The following is a 20,607-nucleotide window of genomic DNA, read 5'->3' on the forward strand; positions in this document are numbered from 1 at the left end:
AAGTCTACCTGGGAATAATACCCAAACCTTAATTAGTTCACAGCTTTTAGCCAAGCAATTCTATTAAATTTATAATTGTGCAAGCTTTTATATACAGACAGTCGTTAGAATGAAGGATGGGGGGATTCTCCAAATGTCTACCTTAAGAGATTATACTCTAAAACATGCACAAAGGGAGCAGTATGTAGCCACTTAGAGCTATCCAGGTGGGGGCACCTGGGTGCCTCAATCGGTCACCAATGTGCCTTTAGCTCAGGTCATGATCCTGGGACCCTGGGCCCTGGAATGGAGCCAGCACTGGGCTTCTCCCTCTCTCCTTTTCCTTCTCCTGCTTCTCCCCTCCACTCATGCTCTCACGCATGCATGCACACTCTCTCTCTCAAATAAATAAAATCTTTAGGAAAAAAAAGGGTTATCCAGGTGTATACAGAAAGAGATCCATGATATAAGTGTAGCAACCTAACAACTAACAGTGTACAAAATAGGACTATATTTTTTAGTTCAAAGAAAAGCCCACATATATATATATATACTGAAGAAAGCAGTAGTTCTCTAAATGAGGATGTTGTTTATCATTCCACACTGGTTGTTTAAGATTTATCTGAGAGAGAGAGAGAGAGAGAGATCGCGCATGCACACAGAGGGAGAGGGAGAAGCAGACGCCCCACCAAGCACAGAGCCCAATGTAGGGCTCAATCCGAGAACCCTAATATCACGACCTGAGCCAAAGACAGATCTGCTCAACTGACTGAGGCAACCAGGCATCCCTCTGCATTGCTTTTTTAATTAGAGAAAACAATAAAGCTTTATTCCAGAGAAATAATTGTATGAATTCAATTATGCTTGCTAATATGAATAAACAAGACACCTATGCGAGACAGAATCCTGTCCTCTTAGGTTAATATGACAAAAAGTAAATTCTAGAAGACCTAGAAAAATTACACATGGTAGAGTCAGCACAGGTGCATATGTATACAATTTCCATTGTCTTTTTTTTTTTAAGATTTACCTATTTGTGAGAGAGAGAGAGAGCGCCCATGCAAGCACAAGAAGGGTAAACGGCAGAGGGAGAAGCAGACTCCCTGCTAAGCAGGAAGCCTGATAGAGGGGCTCAGTACCGGAACTCTGGGAAAATGACCTGTCCAAAGGCAGATTCTTAACCCACTGAGCCACCCAGGTGCCCCTGTATATGAAACATTTGAGAAAAACATCTTAACCCATTTCATTAAGCCAAGGATGGCCACAAATAAGTCTTGGGCTTGTGAAATCTACTAAGACTGACAAAAACTTATTTGGGGGGGGGGCGCCTGGGTGGCTCAGTGGGTTAAGCCTCTGCCTTCGGCTCAGGTCATGGTGTCAGGGTCCTGGGATCGAGCCCTACATCGGGCTCTCTGCTCAGCAGGGAGCCTGCTTCTTCCTCTCTCTCTACCTGCCTCTTTGCCTACTTGTGATCTCGGTCTGTCAAATAAATAAATAAAATCTTTAAAAAAAAAAAAAAAACTTATTTGTGGGGGAAAGTAAGGAGAGCAAACTTAAGGGGCAATTGGTCTAATGCCACTGTAAATGTTAAAGAGAGTATTGCACACTTGGCACAACAGTCTGTGAGCATGCACACAAGCCTTCAACATGAGCGGAACTTCTGATAACCTTTGTTATCTGTACTTGGCTACTTGTAGAATAGGTCTGAAGAAACTCTAAAAGGAAGAATGGTCCTCCCAGACACTACATTTAGTAATCAGAAAAGTAGCTTTCCAGGCCAGCTAATTAAAAATCACTCTCCTACCTCCTATTTGCCAGGACCTACACAACACAAATAAGTTACTTTAAAAAAAAAAAAGGTACATTAATGCAAGAGACTGACATTTCATAATGATTCTGTCACTCAAAACAGCATTATAATAAATAAAAGGTTTATTAGTACTTATGATCATGCTGAATGTTTTACTTTGTAACAGCTTCTTGAACAGAGAAAGACAAACTCATTCTTAAAATTATCAGGGACAGGGGACACTGGGTGGCTCAGTGGGTTAAACCTCTGCCGTCAGCTCAGGTCACGATCTCAGGGTCCTGGAATCAAGCCCCGCATCAGGCTCTCTGCTCAGAGGGAGCCTGCTCCCCCACCCCCACCCCACCTGCCTCTCTGTGTATTTGTACTCTCTCTGTCAAATAAATGAATAAAATCTTTCAAAAAAGGAAAAAAATTATCAGGGACAATTCAACCTAACTCCCCCCAACCAAAGTAATAATTTTGTTTCAGGGGTGCCTGGTTAGGCATCTGTGTTTGGCTCAGGTCATGATCCTAGGGTCCTTGGAGTGAACCCTGCATCTGGTTCCCTCTCGGCAGTAGCCTGCTTCTTCCTCTCCGTCTGTCCCTCCCCTGCTTGTCCTATCTCTCGTTCCCTCTCTCCCTCAAATAAATAAATAAAATCTTTAAAATAATAATAATTTTGTTTCAGAAGATCCTGGCACAAAATAAGGTTAGTCAATAGGACAAGATTTGTTTGCTTTCATGGTTTATTTTAAATGTTCTTGCTCTTAGCAACCCTACCGTGTTTATTTTGTCTAGCACCTCCACTCCAATAAACTCTATCCTAATCAGGGGAAGGTAGGTTTTCCTTACAACTGGTTAGCCATGGCTCCTAGAGACAGCAATCAGGTGGGCAACAAGACAAACACTATAGAAGAATGATCCTAAACAAACCAGAATTTCAAAAGGACTTTCACTCTGGCTCTCCATTTCTACCACAGCCTTCTCATCTCTCAACCAGTATACGCCTTTTGTGTCTGTTATTCATGCCCTAATTTGCTGTTTTCTGATCTATGAAGAAACCAAACTAGATCCAACCTCACCATATGATTTCCACACTCGGCGTAACCAAAGATATGTTCTTTACCATTCAACCCAGAACTACCTCATTTGAATTCAGTCCCAAAGGAGTGTAAGAAGTTAAAACTCAATAAAACACAGAGAACTGGACATTTATTTAAGACTTGAATATTCAGGGGCGCCTGGATGGCTCAGTGGGTTAAGCCTCTGCCTTCGGCTCAGATCATGATCTCAGGGTCCTGGGATTGAGCCCTACATCAGGCTCTCTGCTTGGCAGGGAGCCTGCTTCCCCCCGCCCCCATTCTCTGCCTGCCTCTCTGCCTACCTGTGATTTCTGTCAAATGCATAAATAAAATCTTAAAAAAGGAGGGGGGCGCTTGAAAATTCACCACCCTACCAGAGAAAGAATTAAGTCAGCTAGAGCTAAAGGAAAGACAACACAAAGTAGTATCCTGACCTACCTTAAACATATAAAAAGAAATAGGCCCTCCAATAAACAATTTGGCAATATTTCATTTATTCACAGCGATTATATATATATAAAATATGTATAAAGGAGGTAGTTTAGGGGTGCCTGGGTGGCTCAGTCAGTTAAGTGTTCAACTCTTTTTTTTTTTTTTAAGATTTTATTTATTTGACAGAGAGACAGGCGGGAGCGGGGTCGGGGTGAGGGACAGGCTCCCTGCTGAGCAGAGAGCCTGATGCAGGGCTTGATGCCAGGACCCTGAGATCATGACCTTAGTCGAAGGCAGAGGCTTCACCCACTGAGCCACCCAGGCACCCCAAGTGTCCAACTCTTTGGCTTGGGTCATTATCTCAGGGTTGTGAGATAGAGCCCTGAGTCAGGTTCTGCACTGGTATGCAGCCTGCTTAAGATTCTGTCTCCTGGAACGCCTGGGTGGCTCAGTCAGTTAAGCGTCTGCCTTTGGCTCAGGTCGTGATCTCAGGGTCCTGGGATCGAGTCCCGCATCCGGGTCCTGGGATCGAGTCCCACATCCGGCTCCTTGCTCAGCAGGGAGCCTGCTTCTTCCTCTACCTCTACCTGCCTCTCTGCCTGCTCGTGCTTTTTATCTCTCTCTGACAAATAAACAAATAAAATCTTCAAAAAAAAAAAAAAAAAAAAAAAAGATTGTCTCCCCCTCTCCCCTATGTCTCTCCCCCAATCTCTCTCCCTACAAAAACAAGACAAACACAAAGAAACAAAAACTGAGAGCCATTCTATACTGCATCCATTAGCAATCAGGTTAACACATGCCCAGGGCACCTGGGTGGCTCAGTCGTTAAGTGTCTGCCTTTGGCCCAGGTCATGATCCCAGGGTCTTAGGATGGAGCCCTATATCAGGCTCCCTGGGAGTCTCCCCAGACTCCCTGGGAGTCTGCTTCTCCCTCTCCCATGGCTTATGCTCCCTCTCTCGCTGTCTCTTTCTCTGTCAAATAAATAAATAAAATCTTTAAAAAAAAAAAAAAAAAGTAAACACATTCCTCATATTTTATAAAACCCAGTGGGACGCCTGGGTGGCTCAGGTGGTTAAGCAGCTGCCTTCGGCTCAGGTCATGATCCCAGCGTCCTGGGATCGAGTCCCACATCAGGCTCCTTGCTTGGTGGGGAGCCTGCTTCTCCCTCTGCCTCTGCCTGCCATTCTGTCTGCCTGTGCTCGCTCTCTCTCCCTCTCTCTCTGACAAATAAAAAAAAAAAAAAAATCTTTAAAAATAAATAAATAAATAAATAAATAAATAATATTTTATAAAACCCAGAAAATATAAGCCTAAGTATCAGCAAACAAAAACTATTCAAAATTTTATTTATTTTGACACTTAACATAATGTATTTACCCAACAAACTGACAGACTAGTGTCATCTTGCATGGAATTTTACCCATAGATACTGCTATACTCAGATAGTGAATTACTATCCCAAACATCTCATTCTTACATTACTCATTCTGCTTATTTCATATTAAATAAAGATATTCATTTTACTACTGAGCTTGTCACAGCAGTTCATTTTTATATAGCCTGTCCCTAACACAACCTTATCCTTAAAAACAAGAACCTGATTAAACCCAACAGTGACAAGGAAGGCACGTTGGTTGTGTTCATCCTTATACCCCATCTAAAGGAGAATCATTAGTTGTTTTAATCTGTTTTGAAACGGTGATCTGAAAATACAAATGAGGGACACCTGGCTGCTTTAAGCCAGTTAGCATCTACCTTTGACTCAGGTCATGATCCCAGTGTCCTGGGATCAAGCCTGGCATTGGGATCACTGCCCAATGCCTCTCCCTCACCCTTCCCTCTCCTTGCTCATGCTCATTCTCTCAAATTAGTTAATTAATTAATTTTGAAAGGAAACAGAAATGAAACACTGTGTAGCCTGGATAGCTCAGTTGGTTTAAGTAGCTGCCTTCAGCACAGGTCATGATACCCCAGTCCGACGATTGAGCCCTGAGCGGGGACCCCCCTTCTCCTTCTTTACCCCTCCCTTCACTTTCTCTCTCTCTCATAAATAAAATCTAAGAAAAGAAAAGGGGAGGGGAGGGGGAAAGGAAAAGGGAAAGGGAAGAAAAGAGAAAAGAAAAGAAATGAAACGAAAGGAAATGAAAAGAAAAGAAAAGAAAGGAAATGAAAAGAAAAGAGACAAGACAAGATAGTGCAATCTCCATGGAGAATCAAGAGATTAGGGCTGACATGGCCTTGTGCGGCTTTAGTTGTCTCCTTCCTAAAATAAAAGGGATAAGCTTTAGTGTGCCTGCACAGTCCTCAAAATTTACTAAGTTTAAAACAACAATACCTTTCTTTCTTATTTTATCTGTCAAATGGTCATGAAAATGTGTCTGTAGAATATTCACACATAAACAAATAGATACAGAGCAAACTCAGATTTTCGTTTAGTCTAGAGATATAAGAAGTAATAAGAGATGACAACTGAGATGAAGAAACATGAGCAGTGAAGCCAAGAGAAGTTTTATTTTTTATTTTTTTTTTTTAAAGATTTTATTTATTTATTTGACAGAGAGATCACGAGTAGACAGAGAGGCAGGCAGAGAGAGAGAGGGAAGCAGGCTCCCTGCTGAGCAGAGAGCCCGATGCGGGACTCGATCCCAGGACCCTGAGATCATGACCTGAGCCGAAGGCAGCGGCTTAACCCACTGAGCCACCCAGGCGCCCCCCAAGAGAAGTTTTAAATGGTGAAAATGTCCACAGGCCCAGAGAATTTGGAAACTATGTAAGGCTGGGGTAGAACACCGAGTTCCTTTTCAAGTCTTCAGATTCTAAAACTTCATGAAGAAACCGAATATAACAAAAACAGTCATTTCAGGTTAGCGTTCTTTCCGGTCTTAAAACAAACATGGAGTGGAACCCATAATGCCCTCCACTCCCACCCCCAAAAAAGATAAGTCCAAAATGCAACAGGGAATTGGGAGATAAATCTTAGCACTGCAAATCAGTTAACAGTATTTATTAATAATTCTTACCGTGTCTGAATTCCCTTCCAGCAATATATTGATAGCTTTGTTCACATCTCCATTACAGTCATGTAGGGCCACTATGCATTCATCCTGATTTTTCCCCGTCACTTCCATAAGCTGTTCAAATTATAAGAAAATGGTTAAGGAGACCCTAAAATGGCACTTGATACCAATTTTAAGATTCTTCTATTTAAAAACAGAAATTACACAATCCTTCCACATGAAGATGACCTCCTTCCAGACCCTGAGCTCATAATGCAAGAATAGGTTTACCTGCTTTCTGTGACCATCACTTCTCTTTTCATCAATAGAGTCAAACAACAAATCAACTCTCCTCCAAGAAGACTAAGTATCAGATTATTAATGAGCAGTACACACATACATATATATATATATATATATCAACATTCTCAGCATACTCAGGATCAGCTCTGACTACTCCAACTTAGTTCAATGGCCTGGGATTCCCAAAATTCTGAACTACTCAAAGTATACATGGCCACCATGACAGAACATCTAGTCCAATTATGTTATACAAAGAAAACATTCCCTATGTGGTTTATCACTGCTTGGATTAGAAGACTCTATATTTAAAAAAAAAAAAAAAAAGACTCCATAAACATAGTAAGTGACAATACCCAAAGGTCTCACAAGTGCAATTCTACAGCTATCACAAACTCACTCCTAGACATAGTACTTGTGCAAGCAGCTTCAACAGGGTGCTACATTTGAAGTAATCAAAGAAAGCCCCTGGGTACATTCTCTTTACCAAGGGAGATTAAGGGGCGCCTGGGTGGCTCAGTGGGTTAAGAATCTGCCTTCGGCTCAGGTCATGGTCTCAGGGTCCTGGGATTGAGCCCCACATCGGGCTCCCTGCTCAGCGGGGAGACTGCTTCCCCCGGTCTCTCTGCCTCCCTCTCTACTTGTGATCTCTCTCTCTGTCAAATAAATAAATATAATCTTAAAAAAAGAAAAAAGGAGAGATTAAGCTATTTAACATTTTCATCACAAGTACAATCACAAATTAGATACAATATACAGGTTTCTCAATTACCAGCAAACAAATGTACGATATAAATATCTCTTGTGTTTTACACACATTTAATTGTTTTAGTGTGTACCACCTGTTCAAAATAGTTTGACACCAACATCTGAAGTGATTTCTCTGTGGTCAAAGAACTAATTAACAGGAAGGCCTATGTGGAGTCCAGGTATCCTGATCTCATGAATAGAACTCTTTGCACTGTACCACTCTCTCTGCTTTCCTCCCTGCCACTGCACGGTGAAAGTTCTACACACTCTACAGCTTTCCAGTCCTTTGGTCTTTGGGCATCAACTAGTGTCAGTTTTTATCAGTGTCTCTATTAACCCAACGCCTGTAGTATATAAGTGATAAGATGCACATTAAATAACAAAATTACCCCCCAGTGACTGGAATAGTAAGAGATCAAACTAAAGTTTAACCATAAAACTCTGAACTCCTGGACCAGTGTTCCTTTTTTGTTTATCTGCTATACTAGTCAGATAAAAGACAATATGATATGTAGAATTATGGCTCAAACTGTACATAAATCTCATTCCAGAAAATAAGTGCTATCATGACAGCAACTATAAGTATTAACAAAGAGTTACACAGTAAAGGGAAAAAGTTACGCAGGAAGCTAGGCATGAGCAATAGGATGATGGACCTTAGATATCAAGATGGAGAGCCCCAAATGAAGACAGACTGGGACCGCCCCATTCTACCCATCTAGCAATGGGTTTGTCGTTACAACATCCTGGGCAGGAGTAAGAGCTAAATTTGTTGTGCTTGTTGCACTTGTGCAGAAAGCAGTAGCTTGTCCTTATTTGACCTAATATCTCTAAAATAGAAATAATGTTGCAGTTTGCTACCCCATGTAGGCATTTTGAATACAACTTGGGAAAGAACATGGTAGCTGGCTTATTATTATATAATCCAAGGCCTGTCACTGTTGCAACTCTAGGGCTGCCCAAAAGAAAAGGCCACACTACCAAGCTTCCAAAGCCATCTTTTCTCTTGACTAGCCTGCTTCTCCCTTGGGACGTACTTTAATAAAACTCTGTTCACTTTCATTCTGCTGTTCTGTAATTCTTTACAGTAGCAGTGAAAAGAACCAAGGTTTCTTTCGTTTTGCAGCTAACTCTCAGTAACAAGTTCACTGTGGGACAGTTATTCCAGCAATTACCTGTAGACCTCTACCAAGGTCTGGACCGAGATAAGGGTTATATAGCTTGATTTCTAGAATCTTGAATGAAAAAGCAGCCTTATCAGGAAAGAAGATTTTGAAATTTTTATTACCAAAAAAGCCTCTCATTAAAGTTGTATATGAAGACATCAAACTAAAATTTAATGTTATATTTTTCCAGCATATGTTTGGATTCATCATCACCAATTTTGGAGAAGGCAATTTAGTTTTGTTTTTTTTTTTTTTAAGATTTTATTTATTTATTTGACAGAGATCACAAGTAGGCGGAGAGAGAGGAGGAAACAGGCTCCCAGCTGAGCAGAGACCCCAATGTGGGGCTCGATCCCAGGACCCTGGGATCATAAACTGAGCCGAAGGCAGAGGCTTTAACCCACTGAGCCACCCAGGCGCCCCGGCAATTTGGTTCTTAACATTAAACAAGACTTTCTGAGAACTTGCCAAATATTTAATGTACGTTCTATACACAGGTACAGACAAGGTCAATGTGCTTCTTCACAATGTCTAGCTCATTGTTGGTAACATTTTAGTGACTAGGAAGATTCTACTACCAAAATAATAGCATCCTTTGCCACAAACATACCTGTTTAACTTTAGCTTCAAATTCTGAATCATTTTTATCAAAGATCACTTGAGCGAGACGCATCTGTTCAGCTGTTGCCTGCAAAGTACACACAAAATTATTAAAAAGATCTCAGCACCTAAAATACAAGTTAGATGCCAAAATCTCCTGCAAAAAGATAAAAAGCTCAAGCACTACAGTGCTATGGTAACAAAAACAGTGATTAGAGCTCTCAAATGTTTACAACCTGCTTCCATAAGCCAAATAAACCTCAAATTAAATGGCATAAGGGTCCAATTCCTTTGGCCAAATGACCTAGTTATTATTCATCTTAACTGGCCATGTGACTCATTTAAATGTTCTTTGCCTTGGGGAAAGGGAGTAAGTAAGAACTACAGAATATTAGAAGAACAGTAAACAGTGGAGACTGCTAGGACACAGGCTTAGAAACAACAACAACAACAAAAAAAACAACACTGCTGTCAACTCTTTTAAGATATCCTGGTCAGCTCTGAAGAGCAAATGCTGTATTTTACTAAATAAATACTATTTTTAGGGGTGCCTGGGTGGCTCAGTTGGTTAGGCATCTACCTTTGGCTCAGGTTATGCTTAGCATAAACCTGCTCGACAGGGGATCTGCTTCTCCCCCTGCCCCTCACCCTACTGATGCTCCCTCTCCCAAGTAATAAATAAAATCTGTGTGCTATTTAATAACATAGCAATTTGGTTTGTTAGTTTTGACAAAGGTACCTTGATTATGATAACAGGAAACTGAGGAGCATGCATATAGGAACTCTCTGTACTACTTCCATGCAACTTTCCAATGAACCTAAAATTACTCTAAAAATTTACTGAAATAAAAATATTACCCTTGGGGCACCTGGGAGGCTCAGTCAGTTAAGTGTCTGCCTTTAGCTCAGATCCTGATTCCAGGAGCCAGAGATGGAGCCCTGAGTCAGGCTCCCAGCTCAGCAGAGAGCCGCCTTCTTCCCCTCCCTCTCTCCATCCCTCTCCATTCATGCTCCCTCACTTTCTCTCTCTCAAATAAATAAAATCTTTAAATAATGATGATAATAATAATAAAGTAAAAATATTACCCTTGTTAACAAAAACCTTTACTAACTCCCAACATAAATATTTTAAAAGTTAAACCATTTAAATTAATTAATGAGCATAGAGAATGAAAAAAAAAAAAAAATCCAGGAGCTAATAACGAACTTTTCTGTTCAAACACTACAAAGATCTAGTCTTATAACTAAATTTGTACACATACCCATGATAGATTTCTTGCAATAAATACAAAGATGTGAAACTACTGACCAAAGAAGTATCTAGAAAAATATTTTGTACATCTGAAACTAATGAGGTACTGTATGTTGGCTAATTGAATTTAAATTTAAAAAAAGGAAAAAAGAAAGAAAAACATTTCATACCATCTGTTCAAAAATTCTCTGCACACCGGCTACAAAGATTTATTCTCCACCAGCAGTATAAAACAGCCTGTTTCCTCAAAATCTTTCCAACTTAAAAAAAAAAAAAAAATTCCAATTTAATCAGTGAAAAATGGTCTCTATTTAGTTTAATTTTTATTTCTAAAGTCACTAAGTAAGGATAATCTTTTTAACATATACTTAGTAATATTACATTGATAAAAACACTACCAAGCTAGAAAATCTTCATGTGGTAAGATAGTAAAGATTAGTTAAGTCAGTAATCATTAATAAAAGCTAATTCTAAGGGGAAAGTTGCATGAGGAACGTACTATTTGCACATGGTCTCAAATTTCCCCCACATGATTGTTTTTTAGCTGCTAGGTGAAACACAGTTAATAAATCAGAGGAAATACAAGAACTCTGGACTGAATGAATCAACATCTTCAGAGAGGGGCAGATAGATAGGACATAACTCCACCCACCATAATCTGAGAAATACTCAAAAGTCCTCTGTGTGGTATTCCAATCAGAGTTCTATAACCTAAATCTAATCATGAGGAAGAATCAAATTCACATTGAAGTTTTTTGTTGTTGTTGTTGTTTTTAAGAATTATCCATTTAGGGACGCCTGGGTGGCTCAGTGGGTTAAGCCGCTGCATTCGGCTCAGGTCATGATCTCAGGGTCCTAGGATTGAGCCCCGTATCGGGCTCTCTGCTCAGCAGGGAGCCTGCTTCCCCCCTTCTCTCTGCCTGCCTGCTTGTGATCTCTTTCCCTCTATCAAATAAATAAAATCTTTAAAAAAAAAATCTCATTAAGAGTATATAAGAAAGAGTTCTTTAAACTACTCCTTCAACTTTAGAGCAAAACCAAAATCCCATGGACAACAATATTATCATAAAACTAGATGACACAGTATCCCTCACAAGCCTCCAAATACAAACATGTAAAGAAAAACCACCCACAGATACAGTATCTCAATCCCAGGACCCTAAGATCATGACCTGAGCCGATATAATGACCTGAGCCAAGATCAAGAGTGGGATGCTTAACCTGCTGAGCCACCCAGGTGCCCCACCATTATCAACTCTTAAAACTAACCATCTAGGGCTCTCATTAAGAGAAAACGACTAGCAGAATCAAAATTAAACCACATATAGAGGAAAGTAAACAAGGTCCACACTGGGGGAGGGGTGGGGTCAGGAAATCTCAGAAAGCCAGCCAACATAATTACGCAGTAAAGAAACTCTCTGAAATTAGAAAAGCCACTCAGAACCACGTTGCCATCTGAAAGTACAAAGGAAAACTCACTGCAAATAACAATGAGTGACAGAGGGGCACCTGGGTCCTGAGATCGAGCCCCGCATCAGGGTCTCTGATTAGCAGGGAGACTGCTTCCCCTCCCACCCTCTGCCTGCCTCTGCCTACTTGTGATCTCTGACAGATAAATAAATAAAATCTTAAAAAAAAAAAAATGAGCAACAAGAAAAATAAAGGTCAAATCCCATACAAAGATATTATAAGAAAAACAATAAGGAGTAAGGCAATACCCCAATAACCAATGAAAATACACACACACACACACAAAACCTACCTAACGAATAAAGCTATCTTCTGTCTCAAAACTAAAAGGCAGTGTGCATGGGGCACCTGGGTGGCTCAGTTGGTTAAAGGTCTGACTTTGGCTCAGGTCATGATCTCAGGGTAGAGGGGTCTGCTGCTTCTCTCTCCCCACCCCCACCCCTCGGAACGCCCTTCCCATGCTCATGCTCTCTCTCTAAAATAAATAAAATATTTTAAAAAGGAACTGAGCATAAAGAAAATGATATATAAATAGCATTAGGTCTTTTTCTTACTCAGAAATAAAAGAGAGGACTACACACAAAGAAGGAACACAAAAATAAACTTTTAACAGTTAATGTTTCAAAAGAAATAGGTTAAAGGGTGATATTTTTAAAAAATTAAGAAGTAATGACAGAAGGGGTGACCAGCTGGCTCATTTGGTAGAGCATGTAATCTCAGTGTTGAGAGTTCAAGCCCCATGTTGGGTGTAGAGATTTTTTTTTAAGATTTATTTATTTGATGGGGCGCCTGGGTGGCTCAGTAGGTTAGGACTCTGCCTTCAGCTCAGGTCATGATCTCAGGGTCCTGGGATCGAGCCCCACATTGGGCTCTCTGCTCAGCGCGGAGCCTGCTTCCCCCTCTCTCTGCCTACTTGTGGTCTCTCTCTGTCAAATAAATAAATAAAAACCTTTAAAAAAAAAAAAAGACTTATTTATTTGGAGAGAGCACAGAGGGAGAGGGGAGCACAGACTGAGAGGAAGAAGCAGCCTCCCCACTGTGCAGGGAGCGCAATGCAGGCTCAATCCCACGAGACTGGGATCATGGCCTAAGCTAACAGCAAATGCTTAATCAACTGAGCCACCCAGGCACCCCTTTCAAAATAGTTTTTTAGGGACCCCTGTGTGCCTCAGTCAGTTGAGTATCTACCTCTGGCTCAGGTCCTGATCCCAAGGTCCTGGAATCGAGTACCGCATCAGGCTCCTAGCTCAGGGGAGAGCCTGCTTCCTCACCCTCTGCCTGCTATTCCCCCTGCTTGTGCTTGTTCTCTCGTTCTAACAAATAAATAAAATCTTTTTTAAAAATAGTTTAATTAGGGGCGCCTGGGTGGCTCAGTGGGTTAAGCCGCTGCCTTCGGCTCAGGTCATGATCCCAGGTCCTGGGTTCGAGCCCCACATCGGGCTTTCTGCTCGGCAGGGAGCCTGCTTCCTCCTCTCTCTCTGCCTGCCTCTCTGCTTACTTGTGATTTCTCTCTGTCAAATAAATAAATAAAATCTTTAAAAAAAAATATATAAAAAAAAAAAATAAAAATAGTTTAATTTTAGGGGCGCCTGGGTGGCTCAGTGGGTTAGGCCGCTGCCTTCGGCTCAGGTCATGATCTCAGGGTCCTGGGATCGAGTCCCGCATCGGGCTCTCTGCTCAGCAGGAAGCCTGCTTCCCTCTCTCTCTCTCTCTCTCTCTGCCTTCCTCTCCGTCTACTTGTGATCTCTCTCTGTCAAATAAATAAATAAAATCTTTAAAAAAAAAAAATAGTTTAATTTTAAAGAAGTAAACAACAGACAACAGTAAAAATAAGTGAAAAAGAGTAGAAAAGAGGGGGGGAAAATCTGATTCTTTGGCGAGGGGGGAAAAAAATCAACGAAACTGAAAACTTTTCAGCTAAATCCATCAAGAAAAGAGAGAAAAGATTAATGTCATTAAAATTAGGAATGAAATAGGTGACATTACTACCTATGTTAGAGGAATAAAAAGGCTTATAAGAGAATTTCATGAACAAATGTATGCCACAAATTGTATAACCTCTAAAAAGACAGTAACTATTGAAACTGTGTCAATATAAATAAAAACTCTTTAACAAATGATTGAATAAGCCATCAGGAAGTTCTCATAGGGGCGCCGGGCTGGCTCAGTCAAAAGAGCATGTGACTCCTGATCTCAGGGTCATGATTTCAGCACCATGTTGAGTGTGGAGCCCACTTTAAATAAATAAATAAAAAGTTCCCACAGAGAAAAACCCAGGAAAGATGGTAAATTCTACCACATGATGAAGGAATTAACACCAATACCAATTCTTTACAAACTCTTCCAAAAAATACAGAAGCGAACACTTCCTAATTCATTCTATAAGGTCGGTTTTATTATCCTGATACCAAAATTAAAAACATCACAAGAAAAGACAACTACACAAAAATACCACTATGGATGAAAAAATCTTCCACAAAATCCTAGCAAACCAGCAACATACAAAAAGGATTACATACTATTACAAGTAAGTTTTATCCCAAGAATTCAAGGTTAACATCTGAATAATGTAATACATTAATAAAGTCACAAAACCCCATGAATATTTCAGAAGACATAGAGAAAGCATTGGATAAAATTCAGTATCCTTTTTTTTTTTTAAAGATTTTATTTATTTATTTGTCAGAGAGAGAGAGGGAAAAAGAGCAAGCACAGGCAGACAGAATGCCAGGCAGAGGCAGAGGGAGAAGCAGACTCCCTGATGAGCAAGGAGCCCGATGTGGGACTCGATCCCAGGACGCTGGGATCATGACCTGAGCCGAAGGCAGCTGCTTAACCAACTGAGCCACCCAGGCATCCCAAAATTCAGTATCCTTTCATGATAACAAAGACTCAACAAATTAGAAATAGAAGGGAACTTCCTCAACCTAATAAAGGCAACTACAAAAACCACAGCTAACAAAATGCTTAATACTGAAGGACAGCTGAAAGCTTTCCCCCCAAAATCAAGAACAGAAAAAGATATCTGTTCTAACCTTTTGTACTGGAGGGTCTAATTAAAGCAATTAGACAAGAAGAGTCCTGTGGCAATTAAGCAAGGAAAGTAGGGGGATACCTATATGAAGAAAGATGGAAAATGTCTAAATATATACCCTTACAATATGCATGCAAACTTCAGAAAACGTATTAAAACTGTTATACAGGGGGCACCTGGGTGGCTCAGTGGTTAAGCCTCTGCCTTCAGCTCAGGTCATGATCTCAGGGTCCTGGGATCGAGTCCCACATCGGGCTCTCTGCTCTGCAGGGAGCCTGCTTCCTCCTCTCTCTCTCTCTCTCTGCTTGCCTGTCTGCCCACTTGTGATCTCTCTCTGTCAGATAAATAAAATCTTAAAAAAAAAAAAAAAAAAAACTGTTATACAGGAAAAGGCTAACAACGATCTGGCAAGCAAGCATCATGAAATTCTTCATCCCTAAAGCATTATCCTTCCATAAGACCAAAAAAGTTCTTATTATAAAAATTATTAAATCATGAAGTGGAGCTTCAATTTTATCCCTAGCAAAGATCTTAGACATAGTACTACAGTTCAACTCCATAGTGTGCCCCTAAGCAATTTACTAACACTTTATGTTGGGTGTTAAAGGCACAGGGCTCCTAACTACCCGAGGTCTGTAGTGCCCAGTGTATCAATCATACTGCCTTCAAGCTAGGGAGAAAGCTATTTTACCAGTCTAAGAATAGAGTAATGAGGGTCTAGGTTAGTGTTGTTAGTGTGGTTACCATAAGAAGGAAGAGATGTAAAGGGAGAGGATATTTTTTTCTTGAAAATACTTGAAGACTGAGGAAAAGGACCACAACATGTGCAAGGACTAGAAAACTGGGAGAACACACTCCACATTAGTTATGGGAAAACTGCAGAGTCTGAAGGGAAAAGAGGCACACAGAAAGATAAAATGAGAGTTAGAGGCAAGGTAAAAGAAATCAGCAGTACATAAAGAAAATCGCCAGAACCCTAACAGAAGGCAGGATGTCTGTACCAAGAAAACATAATAAAATCCACAGAACCTTCTGGGAGGGTGATGTTCTACATTTTGAGAGGACTGAGTTATACAGGTACATGCAACCAACAAAAAATGATCTGATAACCCTTAAAATGTCTCTGTATATAAATTTTACCTTTTAAAAAAAAGAAGAGGAACCTAAACAAGTATCAAACTCTAGTTATATATGTATATACACTAAAAAGCCTAGGACTAAAGTATATTGATGACTTTAATTTACCTTGAAATGCATCAAGAAAATAAGATAAAATAATGGATAGCCAGTCAGATGTAATAAAGCAAATATATCAAAAAGCCAATTTTGGGACAACTGGGTAGCTCAGTCAGTTAAGTGCCTGCCCTCAGCCCAGGTCACAATCCCAGCCCCACATCAGGCTCCCTGATTGGCAGGCAGCCTGCTTCTCCCTATCTTCCCTGCTTGTGCTCTCTATTGCTGTCTGTCTCCTCTCCCACAAAAATAAATAAAATCTTTAAAAAAAAAAAAAAAAAAAGAAAGGAAAAAGCTAATTTTGAGTATATGGGTCTTTACCATACAACTCTTTTCAACGACTCTTTGTATTTGAACATTTTCATAATAAAATGTTAGAGGGGAGGGATGCCTGGGTGGCTCAGTAGGTTAAGCGGCTGCCTTTGGCTCAGGTCATGATCCCAGGGTCCTCGGATCCAGTCCCACATCCGGCTCCTTGCTCATCGGGGAGCCTGCTTCTCTCCTTCTGCCTGCTACTCTGCTTGCTTGTGCCTGCTCTCTCTCTTTCTGCCAAATAAGTAAATAAATAAAATCTTAAAAAAAAAAAAATGTTAGGGGAAAAAAATTTCAACACTTCACCCTGTTTCTTCCTCTGGCTGTCACGCTTCCCCTGCTTATGCTCTGACAAATAAAAAATAAAATTTAAAAAAAAAAAAAAAAAAAAGAGGGGCGCCTGGGTGGCTCAGTTGGTTAAGCGACTGCCTTCGGCTCAGGTCATGATCCTGGAATCCTGGGATCGAGTCCCACATCAGACTCCCTGCTGCTCTCTCTCCTCTCATGCTCTCTCTCTAGCTCTCTCTCAAATAAATAAATAAATAAATAAATAAATAAAGAATGTGACTGGTTCAAGACATTTCAGACAGAAAATACAGCATACAGCAATGACACAGAGTATAAAACACAGCTAAAACCAAGGATTCTGACTGTAGTATTTTTCTGAAAGGGGTGGGGGATTACAAGTAATAGGGCAGGGGGGAAAACAGTCACCAATAACAGATCTAAAAGCAGCAATATTTAAACTTGAAAAGTGCCTGAGAATGCCTGTGCTTCCTTAACGTACACAAGTTACAGATGGCTAAAAATGCTTCCCCTGACTATTAAACTATCTTATAAAGTATTAACAAGAAAACACTTGAACTGACTTTCTCTAAAGACTGTAAGAACAGTTATTGATAATAGCATTTTGCTATAGGCAACAGTCTAGGACTTCCACATATATTTTATATTGTTTCACCCCCAAATTTCTAAAATGTAAAGTTAAGGGGTCCCTGGCTGGCTCAGTAGAGCCTGCAGCTCCATCTCAGAATCATGACTTCAAGACCCATACTGAGTGTGGAGCTTACGTTAAAAATACACATAAAGGGCGCCTGGGTGGCTCAGTGGGTTAGGGCCTCTGCCTTCGGCTCAGGTCATCTCAGGGTCCTGGGATCGAGCCCCGCATCGGGCTCTCTGCTCTGCAGGGAGCCTGCTTCCTCCTCTCTCTCTCTGCCTGCCTCTCTGCTTACTTGTGATCTCTGTCTGTCAAATAAATAAAATCTTTAAAAAAAAAAATACACATAAAGATGGGGAGGGAGAGGGGCGCCTGGGTGGCTCAGTGGGTTAAAGCCTCTGCCTTCGGCTCGGGTCATGATCCCAGGGACCTGGGATCGAGCTCCGCATCGGGCTCTCTGCTCAGCAGAGAGCCTGCTTCCTCCTCTCTCTCTGCCTGCCTCTCTGCCTTCTTGTGATCTCTGTCTGTCAAATAAATAAATAAAATCTTTAAAAAAAAAAAAAAAAAGATGGGGAGGGAGACAAAACATAAGAGACTCTTAATCTCACACAACAAACTGAGGGTTGCTGGGGGGTGGGGGTATGTGGGGAGGGTGACTGGATTATGGACATTGGGAGAGTATGTGCTATGGTGAGTGCTGTTAAGTGTGTAAGCCTGATGATTCACAGATCTGCACCCCTGAAACAAATAATACATATGTTAATAAAATAAAAAAATACACCTACATACCTAAAATAAAAATTAAAACGTGAAGTCATACATTAGGTAAATACCAAGTGCTAATTTACTGAGAATTAATTTTCTCAGCTTAAGCACTAGGACTCAAATATTCTTTGCATTTCTCTTCAGTGGTATCATCTGTATTCTTCCTAAGAGAGCTATTTAAACTTAACTTTGGAAGCAGACCTGATGCACTTAACAGCTGTTCTAACTACTACAGTACTTTAATACTAGCCTGTCATATTAATGAAATAAAAAGCATTTCACATCAGAACTTTAAATATTTTTTACCTTTGTTGACTACCCTAACCAAGGAAATTACGTTAAATATGCAATAAAGAAAACCCCAGGGGTGCCTGGGTGGCTCAGTGGGTTAAGCCGCTGCCTTCGGCTCAGGTCACGATCTCAGGATCCTGGGATCGAGTCCCGCATCAGGCTCTCTGCTCGGCAGGGAGCTTACTTCCCTCTCTCTCTCTGCCTGCTTCTCTGCCTACTTGTGATCTCTCTCTGTCAAATAAATAATAAAATCTTTTTTAAAAAAATAATTAAAAAATAAAGAAAGAAAAAAATAAAGAAAACCCCAAACATAAATTCAAGACAGGAAACTTGTCAGGACAACCGCTGGGAAATGTCAAGAATTCTGTACAACTTAAAAAAATCAAAGGAAAAAGCAAAATCAACTGATAATTTGAAGTTAAACAAGGTGAATGCACCCTACCCTACAACAACTAATAGTGACATCCACCACCCAACTGTCAGCTTGAAAAAGAGTCTTGCCAAGAAAAGCAGAAGTACTAATCTCTTCCTCTGAGTCTCTCTTCCATTCACTTGACTGATAATGGGCTAAGCTACTTTCATTTTTTTTCTCCTCATGTTTTAGGTAAACTCTATGCCCCCAAAGGACTTGAACACACAACCTGGGAATCAAGAGTTACATGCTTCCTGACTGAGCCAGCCAGGCACTCCAGAGGTAAACTACTTTCACAGTGAAGAATGTCTTGACAACTTTCCTATGGAAGCCAAATATTTTTCTGTTGTATCTGCCACCCCAAAAATTTGGAAACATAACAAAATATAATTTTTTTAAATCATTATGTACACCACCCAAAGATAAACATTATTAACATAGTCTACTATTTTTTTTTCTTGTTTTAACAGTTTTTCCATACTGTAATTTTGGGTCCTGTCTCAGTTGATTAGGAGCCAGGCATTTTCCAACATAATTTCAAACAGTATTATAATCACTTCATAACTTGGGTGGAATATACAATGAGTAAATGTTATCGCTTCCTGAATACAACATTTACCAATTCTAATTCCTTACAACCATCTTGAAAAGTAAACATCATGCTCCAAGTCATTTTTTTTAAACCATTTATTTATTTGAGAGAGAGAGGCAGAGAAAGCACGCAAGCCCAGGAAGGAGCAGAGGAGGGAGCCCTGCTGAGCAGGGAGACTGATACTGTGGATTCCGGGACCCTAAGAGCATGACGCAAGCCTAAGGCAGACATTCAGCCAACTGAGCCACTCAGACGCCCCTTCATGTCACATTTTAAAAACCTGGAGATCTGGACGCCTCGGTGGCTCAGTCGGTTAAGCATGCCTGCCTTCAGCTCCAGGTCATGATCCCAGGATCCTGAGAGCAAGCCCCACATCAAGCTCCCTGTTCAGCGGCAAGTCTGCTTCTCCCTCTCGGAAGTCCCACTGTTTCTGTTCCCTCTCTGTCCCTGTCAAATAGATAAGTAAAATCTTTTTTAAATTTTTTAATAAATAAATAAGAATAAAAATAAATTAGTAAAAATAAAAACCTGGAGTTCTCTCTTCACACAATAATAAAGAAACTCCACTTTAAAAAAATGATAAAAATAACCATCAGAATATAGTAAAAATCTATGTCCTGAACAACATGATATGATGCATCAAGAAAAGATCATCACAGGGCACCTGGGTGGCTCAGTGGGTTAGGCCTCTGCCTTCGGCTCAGGTAATGATTTCAGGGTCCTGGGATCGAGCCCTGCATTGGGCTCTCTCCTCGGCGGAGAGCCTGCTTCCCCCTCTCTCTCTGCCTGCCTCTCTGCCTACTTGTGATTTCTCTGTGTGTCAAATAAATAAAATCTAAAAAAAAAAAAAAAAGAAAAGATCACTTCGGTGGTATTTCTACCAAAAATATATTACCTGGGAAAGACAGATAGTTCAGTCGGTTGGGCAGCCCAACTCTTGATTTCAGCTCAGGTTGCAATCTCAAGGTCATGTGATCAATCCCCAGTTCAGGCTCCCGACTCAAGCAGGGGAGTCAGCTTGAGATTCTCTCTCTCTGCTCCTTCCCCCACTCATGCACACTCAAACTCCTTCTAAAAAAATAAATCTTTGGGTCGCCTGGGTGGCTCAGTAGGTTAAGCATCTCCCTTCAGCTCAGGTCATGATCCCGGGATCCTGGGAACAAGTCTTGCCTCAGGCTCCCTGCTCAGTGGAGAGTCTGCTTCTCCCTCTGCTC

The 20,607-nt window shown here is 40.7% G+C and overlaps 1 protein-coding gene across 4 annotated transcripts in view; it reads right to left on the reverse strand.

Moving 5' to 3' along the window:
- The window catches only part of UBAP2 (ubiquitin associated protein 2), a 141,848-nt gene that overhangs the window by 71,931 nt on the left and 49,310 nt on the right, over positions 1 to 20,607 (reverse strand). For 3 of the 4 annotated variants that reach the window (XM_047700161.1, XM_047700160.1, XM_047700159.1), the window contains 2 exons: positions 9,106 to 9,183; positions 6,304 to 6,414 (listed from right to left, as the gene is read on the reverse strand). In XM_047700161.1, the coding sequence (XP_047556117.1) occupies positions 6,304 to 6,414; positions 9,106 to 9,183 (189 nt within the window). Of the gene's footprint in view, positions 1 to 6,303; positions 6,415 to 9,105; positions 9,184 to 10,517; positions 10,608 to 20,607 lie in introns of all 4 variants that reach the window. The other variant, XM_047700162.1, reaches the window with a different exon arrangement.

The sequence above is a fragment of the Lutra lutra genome, chromosome 13, assembly GCF_902655055.1.
Source record: "Lutra lutra chromosome 13, mLutLut1.2, whole genome shotgun sequence".
Taxonomy (NCBI): Eukaryota; Metazoa; Chordata; class Mammalia; order Carnivora; family Mustelidae; genus Lutra; species Lutra lutra.